We start from the raw sequence: 19,911 nt of genomic DNA, 5'->3' as shown, positions 1-19,911 counted from the left end.
CTGTATGGCGTGCTGTCTGATATGTGTACTGTACAGTATACTGTAATCTCTCAAACCAGTTTTGCATTCTGCTCACTCATGCAAAAAAAAACGCTAGCGATTGCAAGGTTAACAGCTCTGCTCTACTTTCACTAAGGCACTCCGCCCCACCTCATATCCCATGTATCCTTCTGCTCCTCAATGACTCATATGCCTCCCCTCCCACAGTGGTGTGGTTCATGTAGCACAGTAAAAGGCATAGACATGGGAAATATAGAATGGGCAGCTAGAGTTCTCTGTTTCAAGTGCTGCTGATACATAGCCCATCTAAACATGACCATAGAAATAGAATCAAGATAGTTTATTTCTATGAACATGACTGATTGCATGATTGATAAACGTTGTGTATTATGACTCACAGAGTTCCTAAACAATTGGATTTAACCACCTTGAACGTTCCATTTGACTCGGTAATGGACAATTTTTAATAAATTACGCAAATACACAACTGTTAGCTACAGGTAACTGCGAAATAATGAAAACACTTGAGTAAATGAGGGATACAAAGTATATAGAAAACAGGTGCTTCCACACAGGTGTGGTTCCTGAGTTAATTAAGCAGTTAACAGCCCATTATGCTAATTGTCATGTATAAAAATGTCGGGCAGGCCAGTATTTTGGCCATTTGGCCCATCATCAGGGCACGAGTGGTCACTGAATGGTTTGATGAGCATGATAATGATGTAAACCATATGTCATGGCCGTCTTAGTCACCAGATGTCAACCCAATTGAACACTTGTGGGAGATTCCAGAGCGATGCCTGAGACAGCATTTTCCACCAACATCAACAAAACACCAAATTATGGAATTTCTGGTGGAATCTATGCCAATGTGCATTGAAGCTGTTCTGGCTCGTCGTGGCCCAATGCCCTATTAAGACACGTTATGTTGGTGTTTCCTTTATTTAGGCAGTTACCTATACCCAGTGAGGATGTCAGCTCTATATTCTACTTCTAGAAGAATTTTGAGTCCCTGTTTGATGATGGTGGTTCATGCACAAAAACACTGAGGGCCGATTCCTCTGCCCAGGCATTGCTGACATCAGATTTTACAATGCCTGGATTGGTATTTTACGTATCAGCTAACTGCATCATATGCTACAGCAATCTGTCAGTCAATGACACAGTCGATGACGTGACATGCAACCATTGGTTTATGCACGTAACTTTTGAACAGGGGTATGTGACCTGCATCACTCTAGTCCCTTGTCAGCTGACTCCACACAGAGTCTTTAATATGTAGTATATAATACAAGGCCGTGGAAATATGAATCTTAAAATATGGTCCCGATATCTGTATTTTTATGTTCTTCTAAAATGTACCTACAACAATGCATAAAAAATACACTAGGCATATTTTTGGGAGATGACCAAATGTACATATTTTTCACATTTGTACATTTACAGTATGTACAATATATCAATAGGCATGTATGATGTCTGTCGACAGAGCTCTGTCCAAAAAGTTTCACCTTTCAGAAGGATTTTAAATTAACATCCCTCCCTCCGTCTCCCTCAGTTCTATAATCTCATCATTCTCTCAATTGCACAGAAAGTTAAACGATAGGCAAACGACCTCAATATTCCAATCTCTCTTTAGATAAGTGTCATCCCATCAGTGGTTGAAACTGACCATCCATTTTAGGTCTGATGGGGTTGACTGGTGAAACTAGGAACATGTTGATAGCTCACCTTGCCCACACCCAAAGAGCCTAGTGGGATAGCAATGGGATTTGTATCATCAGGTTTCAAAATGGCTACCTGGACTAAAGTGTTGAGTTGAGCGAGTCCTCTTTTTGTTTACACACACCAGCTGTAAAATGTCCTTTGGTTTTGAAGGTGATGGTTATAATCATCTTGAAAGAGGGAAGAACAAGAAGAAAAAAAACGTTTTGATTTCAAAGAATGAGAGTGAGAGAGAGAGAGAATAAAAGATTCCTCTGGCATCTGATGGTGTGAGTGGTACTTAGGACTTGGGTGCCTATGTACAGCTAGCCAGTCCAACCCAGTCAGAATCCAGTCGGATCCAATGTAAACCAGTCTGATCTGGATCCGTTTTCCCTGCTGACAGTGTAGGTCCAGGACCTCAGGGTGCCGGGCAGTCTGTCACCCCCAGGTGGGTTCCAGGGCCCTAGGAAGGCGGCTGCACTCCTGCCTGCAGGGCCATCCATGGTTTGAGGGGAGGCGGCAGAGCCCCTTCCTCATCCCTTGGCTGGAGACCTCTCAGCTCAAACCCCTCCTGTAGGTTCACATGTCCCTCCCCACGGACCCAACTGCCTCCGTTCAGACTCACACTCAGGTAGGAAGAGTCCCAGGGCCATGCGGCGGTGTTTGGATCCTGCATGGGTGGGTGCTGCTGCTCTCTCTCCTCTCCGCAGACCTCCATCTAGCTTTCGGGGGCCGCGGCGGAGGTTGGGGCTCTCGGGGCCCCTCCTCCAACTCCTCAGGCCACTGCAGGGTTCTTTGCCCACGGACGGTGCCCCTGGGCTGGGTGCACCTGCCACCTATAGCCCCTTTCGTGGCGCTGGGGTCTGGAGAATGGGCTGCCATACGCGGTGTGGCCTCTAAAAGGAGCTGGTGGGGGGAGTATGGGGTGAAGGCTGGATGGGATGAGAAAGATGAGGTGGACAGCTGCTGGGGGTCAAGGGTCACTTCCTGCAGGGCAGAGAGGGCTGGAGGAATGGCCTCCCAGGGAGGGGCACTGTCTACTGAAAAAGGAGGAGACTCACACTACAGGTTGATACGCAGTGACAAGCACACACACATGCAGGCAAGTACACACACACACACACATCTACAAAGCTGATCGTTTTGCCTATGAATAGATAATGATAAAGGCACGATATATATCTTCATCCACACCCAGATCTCTGTTCACACACATACAGCTACAATATCATCACCAGGACAGTCAGAACTATAAAGATATAGATCATTATGTCAGCGTCCCAAATGGCACCCTATCCCCTATATAATGCACAACTTTTTTTACGAGAGCCCTATGGGGGAACACGGGTGCCATTTGGGATGCACATTGTGTGTGACAAGAGTAACTTTCTGTGAGTGAAGAGGTGTGTGTGCATATGTGAGGACGGCCCTGGCCAACACTGAGAGCAGTTTCACGCTACTGAGAGTGCACTTCACTGCACACTCAACCGTGGTGGTGGTCCTCTTCAGACCTGATTGTTTTTTCTACTGAGACCACCAGAACCAAGCACAAGCCTGATTGTCTCAACAGAAAAAAACAGATCTTACCATACAAACTGATACAGACACATGCAGTGACAGACACACACATGTAGGATATATGCACACATGCCAGCATGCACACACATAGAGTGGGGCAAAAAAGTATTTAGTCAGCCACCCACTTAAAAATATGAGAGAGGCCTGTAATTTTCATCATAGGTACACTTCAAATATGACAGACAAAATGAGAAAAAAAATCCAGAAAATCACATTGTAGGATTTTTTATGAATTTACTTGCAAATTATGGTGGAAAATAAGTATTTGGTCACCTACAAACAAGCAAGATTTCTGGCTCTCACAGACCTGTAACTTCGTCATTAAGAGGCTCCTCTGTCCTTCACTCGTACCTGTATTAATGGCACCTTTTTGAACTTGTTATCAGTATAAAAGACACCTGTCCACAACCTCACAGTCACACTCCAAACTCCACTATGGCCAAGACCAAAGAGCTGTCAAAGGACACCAGAAACAAAATTGTAGACCTGCACCAGGCTGGGAAGACTGAATCTGCAATAGGTAAGCAGCTTGGTTTGAAGAAATCAACTGTCGGAGCAATTATTAGGAAATGGAAGACATACAAGACCACTGATAATCTCCCTCGATCTGGGGCGTGTGGTCAAAATGATTACAAAAATCCCAGAACCACACGGGGGGGACCTAGTGAAGGACCTGCAGAGAGCTGGGACCAAAGTAACAAAGCCTACCATCAGTAACACACTACGCCGCCAGGGACTCAAATTCTGCAGTGCCAGACGTGTCCCCCTGCTTAAGCCAGTACATGTCCAGGCCCGTCTGAAGTTTGCTAGAGAGCATTTGGATGATCCAGAAGAAGATTGGGAGAATGTCATATGGTCAGATGAAACCAAAATATAACTTTTTGGCAAAAACTCAACTCGTCGTGTTTGGAGGACAAAGAATGCTGAGTTGCATCCAAAAAACACCATACCTACTTTGAAGCATGGGGGTGGAAACATCATGCTTTGGGGCTGTTTTTCTGCAAAGGGTCCAGGACGACTGATCCGTGTAAAGGAAAGAATGAATGGGGCCATGTATCGTGAGATTTTGAGTGAAAACCTCCTTCCATCAGCAAGGGCATTGAAGATGAAACGTGGCTGGGTCTTTCAGCATGACAATGATCCCAAACACACCGCCCGGGCAACGAAGGAGTTGCTTCGTAAGAAGCATTTCAAGGTCCTGGAGTGGCCTAGCCAGTCTCCAGATCTCAACCCCATAGAAAATCATTGGAGGGAGTTGAAAGTCCGTGTTGCCCAGCAACAGCCCCAAAACATCACTGCTCTGTCATTGCCCAAAAGGGTATATAACAAAGTATTGAGTTAAACTTTTGTTATTGACCAAATACTTATTTTCCACCATAATTTGCAAATAAATTCATAAAAAATCCAACAATGTGATTTTCTGGATTTTTTTTCTCATTTTGTCTGTCATAGTTGAAGTGTACCTATGATAAAAATTTACAGGCCTCTCTCATCTTTTTAAGTGGGAGAACTTGCACAATTGGTGGCTGACTATTTGCCCCACTGTAGGATACATGCCCGCACACACACTTGCACAAACCCACACACGCACGCACGCACACAAACACACACACAGGTTTAAATTAGAGTCAAAATGGAGAGAAAGACATGCAGATTTTCACGAACCGTGTCTTTAGAGTGGCCCATTAGGAAGAAATAGGGGGAACTTAGCGTGTCACTTTTCATGCACATGGAGAGGTTGGAAGGTACCATTCCTAAGGGAAGGGGAGAAAAAGCCTATACCAATCATTAGCGTTAAAGCAGGGGTTAAAAATAGACCCTTTCACAACTGTTAGCTCACAAAGTATAGTTTGAAATGCAGAAAGCATCGGCAGAAGACTGGGCATGGGTTATACTTGAGAGAAATACAGAGGACAGAAGAATATTGACAAAAGATCAGACATAAAGTAGATGCTGTTTGAATGTCGGGTTATGGAAGCAGATTGAATTAGCTAAAGTTTTTGTTGTATCAGTTAATATGTATTTCAGGTTCCACAGGGCAGCAGCAGTAAGAGCAGGTAGTTATAAAAAATGTGAGGTATTATCTGCTGTTAATAGCAAACATCATGGTTAGGGCTGTGGAGGTCATACATTTTGTCAGCCAGTAACTGTCATGCAAATAACTGCTGGTCTCACGGTAATTGACCACTAATTAACATAAACACTTTTAGCATCTCCGGGCTTCCACGCATAACCTACAAGCCACTGATGAAGACCGTTTGGAAAATCTACGTTTGAAAAAGTTTCATAAATGCATTTAATATAGCCAACACCATCACAATAAATTATATATTTTAAGCAGGTCCAAAGAAACATGATTTGAAGAAAATGTAGCCTATTTCAGAAGAACAGACTAGCATATTCTGAGTTGTCCTTATTTTAGGCCCTGATCTGGCTATGCCATATAGCTGTGGTTTCAGGGCCTAACATTTAGCAGATAAGATTTGCTTATAATTCCCGTAGCATTACTTATATTATTTTATAGTAAGAAGAATACAACTGAAAATAGCTGGATAAAATAGAAGGGATATATTTTTTAAATGATTTCCGATGGAGTGCGCACATGCGGCTATTCTGTGTTGAGAAGTTAACAAAGTGATAATTTGAAACAGTTTCTCCAGAGTTATTTATGCAACTGTATGTCACACTCTGACCATTATTTGCGTTGTTTGTTTCTATGTTTTGTTTGGTCAGGGTGTGTGCGCTCTGCTCTGCTTCTTGTGCAGGCTACACACACTTCATCTGTCTATCGTTCACAATTTGACAAGCACTTGATAATATTCTCAGCCATCAGACTTTTCTCAATCTTGTCTTTACATATACTAAATAATATGTGTGAAATTAGTTTTGATTTAGAATGGGCCATTTTCATGCACCTGTTAAAGACCATCTATAATGCACTTAAATAGCGAAGGGAGGACTCTTTTCCCAGGGTTCATTTTCATGCCAGCCAGGTAGGCTACTCCGGTTGTAAAGTGAAGCAATGTGATTAAAATTAGGAAAAGTTGAGAAATAAACATAGTAGGGCTAGCCTATACAAAGCTTATGGGATCCTCCTCTTTGAAATAGAGGCCACCAAAACAGTTTTCTCATGCATTTGCATAGCATAGCCTATTAAAATGTTGCGTAACATGGGCTTAAAGGAACACTTATTCTATGCATCAACCAGCTATGAGGAGCTGGCTCTCCCTGCGCAAGAGCTAATCCTCTTCTACTCAAACTCTGAATGCAGGGCTCTCATGATGTGTTTGATCTGATTTTTGATGGCATTTGCATTGAGGGACAATAGAGCGCTGAGTTCCAGGCCATTAGCGACTGACTGTTACAGTTTTTCTCAATTGCTAAAACACTAAAACCCATTGGCTGAACAAAGTTCTCAGTAGCCTGGACTCATTTAGCTAATTATGCAGTCAGGAGAGAACAAGCATTACACTGCCGATTTTGCAGGTTTTCCTACTTACAAAGCATGTAGAGGTCTGTAATTTTTATCATAGGTACACTTCAACTGTGAGAGACAGTTTTTCACTTTATATATTCACTTTGTATGTTGTCTACCTCACTTGCTTTGGCAATGTTAACACGTTTCCCATGCCAATAAAGCCCTTGAATTGAATTGAATTGACAGAATCTAAAACAAAAATCCAGAAAATCACATTGTATGATTTTTGAGTAATCAATTTGCATTTTATTGCATGACATAAGTATTTGATACATCAGAAAAGCAGAACTTAATATTTGGTACAGAAACCTTTGTTTGCAATTACAGAGATCATACGTTTCCTGTAGTTCTTGACAAGGTTTGCACATACTGCAGCAGGGATTTTGGCCCACTCCTCCATACAGACCATCTCCAGATCCTTCAGGTTTCGGGCCTGTCGCTGGGCAATACAGACTTTCAGCTCCCTCCAAAGATTTTCTATTGGGTTCAGGTCTGGAGACTGGCTAGGCCACTCCAGGACCTTGAGATGCTTCTTACGGAGCTACTCCTTAGTTGCCCTGGCTGTGTGTTTCGGGTCGTTGTCATGCTGGAAGACCCAGCCACGACCCATCTTCAATGCTCTTACTGAGGGAACGAGGTTGTTGGCCAAGATCTTGCGATACATGGCCCCATCCATCCTCCCCTCAATACCGTGCAGTCGTCCTGTCCCCTTTGCAGAAAAGCATCCCCAAAGAATGATGTTTCCAACTCCATGCTTCATGGTTGGGATGGTGTTCTTAGGGTTGTACTCATCCTTCTTCTTCCTCCAAACACGGCGAGTGGAGTTTAGACCAAAAAGCTCTATTTTCGTCTCATCAGACCACATTACCTTCTCCCATTTCTCCTCTGGGTCATCCAGATGGTTATTGGCAAACTTCAGATGGGCCTGGACATGCGCTGGCTTGAGCAGGGGGACCTTGCTTGCGCTGCAGGATTTTAATCCATGACGGCGTAGTGTGTTACTAATGGTTTTCTTTTCTTGCCTATTGTCCTGTAGCCCACCCCAGCCTTGTGCTGGTCTACAATTGTATCCCTGATGTCCTTACACAGCTCTCTGGTCTTGGCCATTGTGGAGAGGATGGAGTCTGTTTGATTGAGTGTGTGGACAGGTGTATTTTATACAGGTAACGAGTTCAAACAGGTGCAGTTAAAACAGGTAATGAGTGGAGAACAGGAGGGCTTCTTAAAGAAAAACTAACAGGTCTGTGAGAGCCGGAATTCTTACTGGTTGGTAGGTGATCCGATACTTGTGATTTTCTGGATTTCCCGTCTCTCACAGTTGATGTGTACCTATGATAAAAATTACAGACCTCTACATACTTTGTAAGTAGGAAAACCTGCAAAATCGGCAGTGTATCAAATACTTGTTCTGTAACACCCAGCACCTTCTAAGATTAATTGCCAATCTAAGATATATTTTATTTGAGCAGCAGGTTCAAGAGCAGCAGGGTCAAGAGCTAAATGAGAATCCCATTCCCACCTATGTGATAGTGTGGGACAATGTCAGTTTCCACCGAGCTGCTCAGGTAAGGGAATGGTTTAACATCAATGGGCAGTTTATGAACTTGTACCTCCCCCCATACTCGCCTTTCCTGAATCCGATTGAGGAGTTTTTCTCCTCTTGGAGATGGAAAGTGTATGATAGACAACCCTACACCAGAGTAAATCTGCTGCAAGCCATGGATTTAGCCTGTGGTGATATAGGTGAGGAATCATGTCAGGGCTGGATACGGCACACAAGAGGCTTCTTCCCCCGTTGCCACAGGAGGGACAATATTGCTTGTGATGTCGATGAAGTGCTCTGGCCTGACCCAGCCCAAAGACAAGAAGAAGTACATTGATCACATGTTTACTCTTTTGATTGTTGTCCCTTTTAGTATTGTATACTGTAGTACAGTGCATTGTAGGCTGTATACTGTACAATGGACAAATTGTATGGCCCTGAACATTGTGCTTTCCATTTATTAACAGTACTGACTGCTCAATAGATTTTGACTGGTTGCAGGTTCATATCAACAAAGCACAAGAATTACAGTATCACAGAGACAAAGGACAAGTTTGTGAGATGCAGGGTACAGTACTGTAAAAATAGGGGTACAAGGAGGAGGAAGAACAAAAAACTAAATTGCAAAGAGCCAAGCAGAGTTGTAATTTCTGATACAATTAGAGCTACTATGATAGAACATGTTTTCTTCATCAAAAGACAATGACGGAAAAATCTGAATATTTTTTAAGATTAAAAATGTACTTCTCCCTGAGAATTGTATGTTTTGAACAATGTGTTTTCTATTTTTCGGTGTATCGTTTACTGACTGCTTTAGAGTGTATATAATTTTGATTTCTTTGTTTATGATTTGAGAGCAATGTTTGATTTTGAACATACTGTTTTGAGGCGAATATTTCATTTTGCGAGAGGAGTCAGAGGTTATGTAAATAGTGGTTGAAGATGAGGTTTTGTGTTTAATGTTTTCAGGAAATGGAGCAAGGTTTCAGAAATTGTGTTTTAGCAATTGAGAAAAACTGTAACACATTTGGTAGGCTATTAATGACCATCAGCTGCATCAGAGCACAGTTTTGGAGAAGTCTAGTTACTGTGACTCACCATTCAAGTCAAATTTGACTGCTGTCATGACTCGTGACTGTGCCGTAACAGCCCTAATCATGGTTGTAACATTTGCAGTGATGTGTGAGTGAGTGAGTGAGTGAGTGAGAGAGAGAGAGAGAGAGAGAGAAAGAGAGAGAGAGAGAGAGAGAGAGAGAGAGAGAGAGAGAGAGAGAGAGAACAATAATTAAATTAAATAACGAGAGCAAAAAACAGACAGTCACCCAGGAACAAAAATATGAAAAATGTAATTAAAGAGAGAGATAAATTGATAGAGCAAGAGAAGGAAAGCGCGAGAAAGAGAAATAAATATGGGAGGTGTGTTTGGTGGATACCCACCATACTCAGGCACCTGTCCTGTGCCTCTCTTCAGCAGCAGTCTCACCCACCTCCCCCCTGCCTTGATCAGCTCGATGGCCCGGGCGTGAGTCATGTCTCGGGTACTATCCCCATTTATCTCAATGATTTGATCCCCCACCTGAGAGAGAGAGCGAGAGATAGAGGGGAGAGGCAGTGAGATAGATTGAGAGAGACAGAGAGAGGGGGAGAGTGGGGGAGAGATAGAAATAGAGAGAGGGAGAGTTAGAGAGGAGAGAAAAAGCGATTAAAAAGAGAAAGTAAGGATGGGACAGGATGAGCATAGAGAGGTCATACTGTATGAAGTACTGCATCACTATTGAGATGGAAAATAATGTGGCTGCATTGCAGACAGGACAAGAAGTGATGTCACTTACCCTCATTCTGCCATTGCGGATGGCCGGCCCATCCTCGGCGAGCCGCAGCACAAACAGATCCATCTTGTACTCCCTCCCCCCACGGATACTGAAGCCAAAACCCTTCACACTCTTCTCCAGCTCTACCGTGAAGTAGTCAAAGTCCTGTGCACAACACACAACCAATAACCAACATTCATTAAAGCCAATACATAGCCAACCAATAACCTGTCTGTAGTCTGGGATGTGTAGTTTTACTTGTCTGTAATATGGGATTCTGGGGTGTGTTGTCTTACCTGTGGTGTGTAGTAGGGGATACTCGGATCGGCACTGGTCTGAAGTCTGGGGTAAATCCCTAAATGCAACTGTCCACTGAGTTTTGTCTGTTAAAGGGGATTCTGGGATTCATAGTCAATTGATGTGTAGTAGTCTTACCTGTGGTCTGAAGTATGGGGGAACTGTGCCAGTGGAAGCTGTGCAGTTTTTGTGTGTTGTTTGTACTATGGAATGCTGTGCTAATTCTGGGCTATGGTATGGTGTGTACTGTAGTAGGGAAGTCTGGGATATTCAGTCTTACCTGTGGTCGGAAGTCTGGGGGAAACTGTGCAGCGAGTGATGTCGAGTGCTGTCTGTAGTCGATGAGGGGAGGAGGGTGCCGGTAGTCCAGTGTGGGCGGCTGCCGGTAATCAGTCACTGGAGGGTGCCGGTAGTCGACGGGGGGCTGCCGGTAGTCGGTGAACGGAGGCTGGCAGATGTCTGGTTTCACATCCTGCCTGGCTTTCACCTCTGACCTGTGGACAACAGACAGAGGGTTGAGTGTTTATGTCCCAAATGGCACCGTACTCCCTTTGTAGTGCACACACAAACACACACAAAAACCCTTCAGACTTTAACCCTCTATCTAACCCTGGGAGTTAGAGCCAGAAACTGTGGGACTCTAGCTCTTTCAATAGGCACCCTTCCCTTGGCCTTAGTTTCCACATTACTAAGGACCTATCATGGTCCAAACACATCAATACAGTCGTAAAGAGGGCACGACAACGTTTCTTCGCCCAGGAGGCTGAGAAGATTTAGCATGGGCACTCAGAACCTCAAAAGGTTCTACAGCTGCACCATTGAGACCATCATGACTGGCTGCATCACTGCTTGGTATGGCAACTGCTTGGCATCTGACCGTAAGGACCTACAGAGGGTGGTGCGTACATTTACATTTACATTTACATTTAAGTCATTTAGCAGACGCTCTTATCCAGAGCGACTTACAAATTGGTGCTTTCACCTTATGACATCCAGTGGAACAGCCACTTTACAATAGTGCATCTAGGTCTTTTAAGGGGGGGGTGAGAAGGATTACTTTATCCTATCCTAGGTATTCCTTAAAGAGGTGGGGTTTCAGGTGTCTCCGGAAGGTGGTGATTGACTCCGCTGTCCTGGCGTCGTGAGGGAGTTTGTTCCACCATTGGGGGGCCAGAGCAGCGAACAGTTTTGACTGGGCTGAGCGGGAACTGTACTTCCTCAGTGGTAGGGAGGCGAGCAGGCCAGAGGTGGATGAACACAGTGCCCTTGTTTGGGTGTAGGGCCTGATCAGAGCCTGGAGGTACTGAGGTGCCGTTCCGGCCCAGTACTTCACTGGGCCCGAACTCCCTGCCATCCAGGACCTTAATACCAGACCATGTCAGAGGAATGCCCTAAAAATGGTGAAAGACTCCAGTCCCCCCAAGTCAGAGACTGTTCTCTCTGCTACCGCATGGCAAGCGATACCGGAACACAATCTGAGATCAAAAGACACAAACATACGCTAACACAAAACACACACGCATATTGACGCCACACACACATGCACGCACGCACGCACGCACACACACACACACACACACACACACACACACACACACACACACACACACATATATATATATATATATATATATATATATATATAGACACACTTTAACATACATTGCTCGTACTCTGTTAATTGTCCTGATTGCCTAGTCACTTTTTACCCCTAACTACATGTAGATATTACCTCAATGACCTCCTACCCCTGCACATTGACTCGGTACTGGTACTCCTTGTATATAGCCTTGTTATTGTTATTTTATTGTATTACTATTTCCTATTTTTATTTAGCACATTTTCTTTACTTTTTAACTCTGCATTGTTGGGAAAGGGCTCGTAAGTAAGCATTTCATGATGAAAGTCTGCACCTGTTATATTTGGCGCAAATACAATTTGATTTAGCACGCCACTGCTAGCTGCTATTGTCTATACAGCCATACTGTGTACTATGCTAGCCCCACTAGCCAATGCTAGTATCTCTACTGTGTAGTAACCCATTGACTTTGGCCTACTAGCCTAGCATGCTAACTGTTAATGCTAGTCGGCCTGGTTCCTATTTTGTGTTAGGTTAGCCTAGCCCCTGTACATAGCCCCTGTTAGCCCTTTGTTAATATCTTATCGCTGTATATATGCCATTACCCTCTATTGCTGCCTATGTTGCTACCATAGCATTACTATTCCTATAGCCTTACTGCTATCCAGGAACTCTACACCAGGCGGTGTCAAAGACCCCAGCCACCCCAGTTATAGACTGTTCTCTCTACTACCGCAAGGCAAGTGGTACCGGAGTGCCAAGTTTAGGACAAAAAGGCTTCTCAACAGTTTTACCCCCAAGCCATAAGATTCCTGAACAGGTAATCAAATGGCTACCTGGACTATTTGCATTGTGTGCCCCCCCAACCCCTCTTTTACACTTATGCTACTCTCTGTTTATCATATATGCATAGTCACTTTAACTATACATTAATGTACATACTACCTAAATTGGCCCGACCAACCAGCGCTCCCGCACATTGGCTACCCGGGCTATCTGCATTGTGTCCCGCCACCCACCACCCCCTCTTTTACGCTACTGCTACTCTCTTTATTATATATGCATAGTCACATTAACCATATCTACATGCACATACATACCTCAATGAGCCTGACTAACCGGTGTCTGTATAACGCCTCGCTACTGTTATTTTCAACTGTTTTTTTACTGTTGTTTTATTTCTTTACTTACCTATTGTTCACCTAATACCTTTTTTGCACTATTGGTTCGAGCTTGTAAGTAAGCATTTCACTGTAAGGTCTACATCTGTTTTATTCGGCGCACGTAACAAATACACTTTGATTTGATTTGATATAACATATTGTAATACACTGTGTATTTCTGTCTCGGTTTAAGAAACCACTTATACTATTCACATTCAATCTCCTTGTACTGCCTTCTCTGTCCGGTGTGGTAATAAATGTATGAGCTGTGCATCTGTCTCCTGCTGGTCATTTCCGTCCTGTACCTATACTAAACCGGCACCTCTGTCAGAGACCATCACCAGTTGGTGGCACTCTTTTTCACACACACTCACCATTGCCAAGGCCAGCAGCAAGAACCGGATCACTTTCCTTCCTTAAACAGTCCTGTTTTACTCAGTCATCACACACACACACACACACACACACACACACACACACACACACACACACACACACACACACACACACACACACACACACACACACACACACACACACAGTAAATGTATACAAACATCCACAATGCCCCCCACCCCACACACATGTACACACACAACCAAAATCCACCCTCACCCAATCCGTCATGCACACACACACAAAACGCCATGTCCAAAGTGCATAGGAGAAGCATCCTAATAACTGTAGTTGTAACTTCTGACAATAATGACTCTCACTGACAGATAGGGTCAAGCATTCCTCTCTCTCTACATACCTTCCATCGTGGAGGTAGATTGGGGGAGGGTGACTGGGCGGCTGGGCGACCGGGCTCTGCTGGGCCCCTGGCGGGTTGGGCTGGGCGGCTGCTCCTGGGGCCGGCTGGGTGTCTACTGCTAGTACTTGGCCTGGCTGGGCTGTTGGTGGTGCTGGGCCTGCCTGGGAGGCTCCTTGGCTGGGCTGGGTGGCTACAGGGCTGGGCTGTGCCTGGGGGCTGTGTTTCTGGGTCATGGGGCTCTGCTTCTCTGAGCTGGGCCCTGAGTTGGGATCTGAGATGGAGAAATTGAGTTTTCATGGTAACAACAGATATGCTTCGTAGTAGTAATGGAGAGGTTTCATAGCAACAATTGACACAAAACAACACTGTGTGCCCTGAGACAGAGGGAAGGGGAGAAATCTAATTGAAAACGAATTGAAAAATTAACATGATGTAATAAGAAAAGGAAATGTAAGAAATGTCACTTTAGTCCCCAAAGATGTAGGCGCTGTTATCTCTCTCTTGCCATTTTTATATATTTATATCTCTCACTTTTCCTCTCTTTTTATTTTCCCTTTCCATCGACCCCTAACAGACATTATAAACTGGGTGGTTAGAGCCCTGAATGCTGATTGGCTGACAGCCATGGTATATCAGACCGTATACCACGGGTATGACAAAACATTTATTTTTACTGCTCTAATTATGTTGGTAACCATTTTATTATGGCAATAAGGCACCTTGTGGGTTTGAGGTATATGGCCAATATACCACGTCTAAGGGCTGTGTCCAGGCACTCCGTGGTGTGTTGTGCATGAGAACAACCCTTAGTCGTGGTATATTGGCCATATACCACACCTACTCGTGCCTTATTGCTTAATTATTCATCCAGGTATGTCTCGTCAAGAGATTCTTTTTCACTTTGAAGCTAATCATAACTTTCACAACTGGGTCATTCTATGAAAATGGTTGGTTTTTGAACAGCCAACTTTTACAAATGTTGCTTTTTTTTAAATCAAAACTTATAGTCAGATAATAGTTAACCCCTTAACATTATAAATCAGTATAAATGACAGCATAACATATTTTGTAGATTTTTACTACATTATGTAAAAAAATACTTGTGCTGTCTTTTTGACACTGGTTACCTATATTTTAGAAGACTTTCTTTCTAGAATGTAATTTCTGTATTTAATTTGCATATATAAACAAAGGGAGAAAAGGTTAATGATAATACTAAGAAATTGTCCATACAATTTATTATTACTAGTAATATTTTTGGGGGTTGTTTTTCAAATGTTTACCCATTTTTCTCCCTGATTTCATGGTATCCAATTGTTTAGTAGCTACTATCTTGTCTCATCGCTACAACTCCCGCACGGGCTCGGGAGAGACGAAGGTTGAAAGTCATGCGTCCTCCGATACACAACCGAACCAAGCCGCACTGCTTCTTAACACAGGAAGCATCCAACCCGGAAGCCAGCCGCACCAATGTGTCAGAAGAAACACAGTGCACCTGGCAACCTTGGTTATGGACAAGATATGACAGCAATCAATGCTTTGGTTTTGTGCCACAAATGCAAAAACATAATTAGCATTTGAAACAGTGGCCAGGTAAACAAAAGCATGGCTTGCTGTCATACCTTGTCCATAGACTGCTTACACGGTAAGGAAACCAATATGTAATTTCGTAACTATCCCTTTAAGTAGGCCTATACAATATTTGTCACATGGCACAAGAATATATATATATACTGTTTTAACAAGCTATGTAGTTTTGTGGATAGACGTGAGCTGCGTGACAGAGTAGGACATTATTTGTAATAAAAAATATTGCTAATAAATTGATAAAATTGTATGTCTTATGTTTGTCATTGGTTTCACATTGTGTCACTGGTGTTACATTGCATCACTGGTATTACTGTATGGCATATTGGTGTTCTGGCATTCAGAGTTGCCCAATTTTTTTATTTAATATGTTTTTTGAATATACCTAACTGTTGCTACATTCATTAGTACACATTTTACATGGTTAGGAAACAAATATGTCATTTTATAATCTCCCTTTAAGTAACTCTGTAGATACAGAGTACATACGTCTTCCTACAGACACATTGTCTTAATTCTGACCTTGCAGTACTGGGTTCACTGTCTGGAGTGGATGGGTGGGTCAACACTGCCATTCCTGCTCTCAATCTCTCTGTGTTTCGCCTGTCTGACCCGCCATTTCCTACGCTCTTGTCTTTTTTCTCTTTATCTGAGATCCTTCACTCTATTTCTTTTTTGACTCTCTAAATCCTTTAAGTAAGTCTGGGGTTTTTGTTTAAGGTAGACTGCTCTGCGGTGTGGGTCAGCATCCCTGCGCTGTCTGTAGAATATTTGCAATTAATCTTTAAACCAGGACGAATTTGGCAAGGATGTTGTATTTTTTCAAAGTGGTCGTTTTTTATACATTTTAACACCAGTGACATGAAATTGAGGGACAGCTATTACTGGTAAGTAGTCCACTAGAAAATATAATACTTTCCGTTGTATTATGACATTTAAAGAGGGAGAAAAATATATTTTAAAACTCAAAATCTGTCACTAAACCATGACTCCTGACCTGAGGGACAAGCCAATTTCATGGTATTGACTGTGCTCTACAATATATATAAAACATGTTTCGCAATATAACTGTCTTACATATGTTTATTAATAATAAAACATTTCAATTTATAAAATTGTGTCATTATCTCACACTTTTAAGTGGTTTCCTTGTGAATAAGGCCAGGACAGGAAAGCCACCATTTTGGTAGAATGACCCAAATAACTCTTAGCACAAAAAGGTCAAAGCATAATCAAAAGGGCACGTTTCAAAACTCTAGGCATTAACAACTCACTTGTAAACTGAACAACATCACCTGGTATTAACCAGGTATTACCATCTCCTATTCCACTCCTTGTGGTCACCCACAAGTGGCCAAACACGACTCCAACACCATCATTAAGTTTGCTGACGACACAACAGTGGTAGGCCTGGTCCCCGAAAACAATGAGACAGCCTATAGGGAGGAGGTCAGAGACCTGGCAGTGTGGTGCGAGGACAACAACGTCTCCCTCAATGTGAGCAAGACAAAGGAGCTGATCGTGGACTACAGGAAAAGGCAGGCCCGAACAGGCCCCCATTAACATCGACAGGGCTGTAGTAGAGCGGGTCGAGAGTTTCAAGTTCCTTGGTGTCCACATCACCAACGAACCATCATGGTCCAGACACACCAAGAAAGCCATGAAGAGGGCACGACAACACATTTTCCCCCTCAGGAGACTGAAAAGATTTGGCATGGGTCCCCAGATCCTCAAAAAGTTATGCAGCTGCAACATCGAGAGCATCTTGACCAGTTGCATCATCGCCTGGTATGGCAACTCCTCGGCATCTGACCGTAAGGCGTTACAGAGGGTAGTGCGTATGGCCCAGTACATAACTGGGGCCAAGCTTCCTGCCTTCCAGGACCTATAAAATAGGCAGGTCAGAGGAAGCCCCATAAATTGTCAGAGACTCCAAATCACCCTAGTCATAGACTGTTTTCTCTGCTACCGCACGGCAAGCGGTACCGGAGCGCCAAGTCTAGGACCAAAGACTCCTTAACAGCTTCTACCCCCAATCCATAAGAACAATTCATCAAATGGCCACCGGACTATTTACATTGACCCCCCTCCCAATTGTGTTGTACACTGCTGCTACTCACTGTTTATTATCTATGTATAGTCACTTCACCCCTACCTACATGTACAAGTTACCTCGACTAAACCGTACATTGACTCGGTACCGGTACCCTCTGTATATAGCCTCATTATTGGTATTGTTTAATGTGTTACTTTTTATTATTTTTTACTTTAGTTTTTTACTTTAGTTTAATTGGTAAATATTTTCTTCGCTCTTCTTGAACTGCACTGTTGGTTAAGCGTTTGTCAGCCATAATGGGTTTTGCGGCCGGCGGGATGCACAAAAACTGCCGAAGCTCCTCTGCAATTCCACCAGCCGTTATCACCAGCAGCTCTATACTGAGAAACATCTCGGCTCCCGGGGTAGAAACCTTGAGCTATCCTGGGTCTTGGGTACAGCACATTACTAGACTGTGTCCTACTGTTTTACACTGAGAAGGATTTTAAAGAACTGATTGGAACTCTGAAAGACTCCAACAAGCATCCAATTATTTCAGGACCAGTGCTATCACTGAGTCGTGGCAGTGAAATATTCAGTAGGTTGCTGGCGCTACACGACTGTCTAGGAGTCTGTAGTTCTGTTGGAGTTACTTTTGTGGATTACTTTGACACCTTTTGGAAACAGAAAATGCTCTACAGAGAATATGGGGTCCATCCAAATCATCTTGGTTCCTGGACCCTGTCCCCGCATTTCTCAAGGCAACTTTTCAACATCCTGTTTCCGCACAGGTAATCCCAACCATAAATTAATAGCATTATCATCATACTGCAGTTAACCCACGTTAATCCACGTCCTCACTCAAAGGAAATTCACAATGGTACAGTTCTGGACAATCTTGTATTTATACAAATTCAAGCTAGCCAAATGGTATTTTCAAATAGGGGATTACCAACTGGCATAGTATGCTTGAATTAGAGATTCTGGTTATATCTGAAGCGTGCTAAATAAGACTGTGCTGGATACTGATGTGTCTCTGACTGGTTATAATGATTTAAGATCTGACAGAGTTGGCAGAGGTGGTGGTGTCACCATATTTATAAACAACTTAAATGTTTCTGTATCTGTCAAAAACGTCTAACACATTGTGATTTCTACAGCGCCATTGGCTGGTCATCATTGACCTTGCATAGGCTTAAACACTGGTATTGTCACACCTGCTCTCACTCTTCCTCTCTGGCGCTCGAGGGCGACAGACTGCCTGTCATTACGCACACCTGTCACCATTGTTACACACCTGGACTCCATCACTATGTTGATTGCCCCTCCTATATCTGTTTATTTGGTTAGATCCCTGTGTCAGCATTCATTTCATAGTGTGTTCCTGTCCAGACACTGTCCTGTCCTGTTCCATGTCTATGGTTAATTAAATGTTCTCTCCCTGTACCTGCTTCTCGTCCCTGGCGTAGATCCTCACAGAATGCTGACACCCCTAAAATAAACATTTGGGAGTTTCGGTTGGTGACGTCGGGTCTGGGTGCTATCGCAGAGGGAACCGGGGGTGCTTCAGCTAGCTCATCAGGCTTACAACCCTTAGCTGGCTTGAGAGGTCGTCTTGCCTCGGTGGGCTCGGCAGGCACTCACACCCACGTCATGCTTCAGCCGGCCATCATGCTCCCACGCCTCAGCCGGATCGTTAGGCTCCCACGCGGCTCACCAGGCTCCAACGCCTCTGCCGGTTCGTCAGGCCTCTACACCCCCAGACGGCTTGTCCAGCGCCCATGCCTCAGTGGGATGCTGGGTGGCACCCTTAGGGGGGTACTGTCACGCCTGCTCCCGCTCTCCCTCTCTGGCGCCAGACTGCCTATCATTAGGCACACCTGTCACCATCGTTACATGCACCTGCGCTTCATTGGACAAACCTGGACTCCATCACTATGTTGATTGCCCCTCCTATATTCTGTCCAGATGCTGCCTTGTCCTGTTCCATGACCGTGGTTAATTAAATGTTCACTCCCCAGCTGTTTTTGAGTGAAATTCATGTTTCTTTACAAAATATGTAATTGTTGTACTGTATGTGTGTCCATAGTTTTGTTCAATTATGTGTTAGTGTATGTAATTTGTTTTGTCTGAAACTTTGTTCCCCCTGCTGCTGTTGGACCAGGTCTCTCTTGAAAAAGAGAGAGTAAAAGAGAGTAAAAACCTGTATAAATACAAAAAATACATCTGTCTCTAAGCAATTTGAATGTCTAGTCCTAATTGTGGGCTTGGTAATAATGCCCCATTTACGCTAGTGGGAATTTATCACCCTCTCTCTGCCTCAACATGTGCTCTTAGCCAATGGTCTGACTTGCTATCTATCTAACTATGCTAAATCTG

General features: G+C 43.7%; 1 protein-coding gene across 1 annotated transcript in view; it reads right to left on the bottom strand.

Annotated features, from left to right (window-relative positions):
• Window positions 1–2,334: 2,334 nt before the first annotated feature.
• Window positions 2,335–19,911, bottom strand: part of LOC115118268 (membrane-associated guanylate kinase, WW and PDZ domain-containing protein 2-like) — a 31,487-nt gene continuing 13,910 nt past the window's right edge. The window contains exons 4-8 of the mRNA XM_065022166.1: window positions 13,911–14,181; window positions 10,695–10,908; window positions 10,139–10,282; window positions 9,697–9,882; window positions 2,335–2,769 (exon numbers count right to left, since the gene is read on the bottom strand). Coding sequence (XP_064878238.1) covers window positions 2,335–2,769; window positions 9,697–9,882; window positions 10,139–10,282; window positions 10,695–10,908; window positions 13,911–14,181 — 1,250 coding nt within the window. The remainder of the gene's footprint in view (window positions 2,770–9,696; window positions 9,883–10,138; window positions 10,283–10,694; window positions 10,909–13,910; window positions 14,182–19,911) is intronic.

Source organism: Oncorhynchus nerka, linkage group LG9a, assembly GCF_034236695.1.
Source record: "Oncorhynchus nerka isolate Pitt River linkage group LG9a, Oner_Uvic_2.0, whole genome shotgun sequence".
In the NCBI taxonomy this organism is placed as follows: domain Eukaryota; kingdom Metazoa; phylum Chordata; class Actinopteri; order Salmoniformes; family Salmonidae; genus Oncorhynchus; species Oncorhynchus nerka.
Note: the sequence above shows the minus strand (reverse complement) of the source record. Positions and strands in the feature narration are given on the sequence as shown.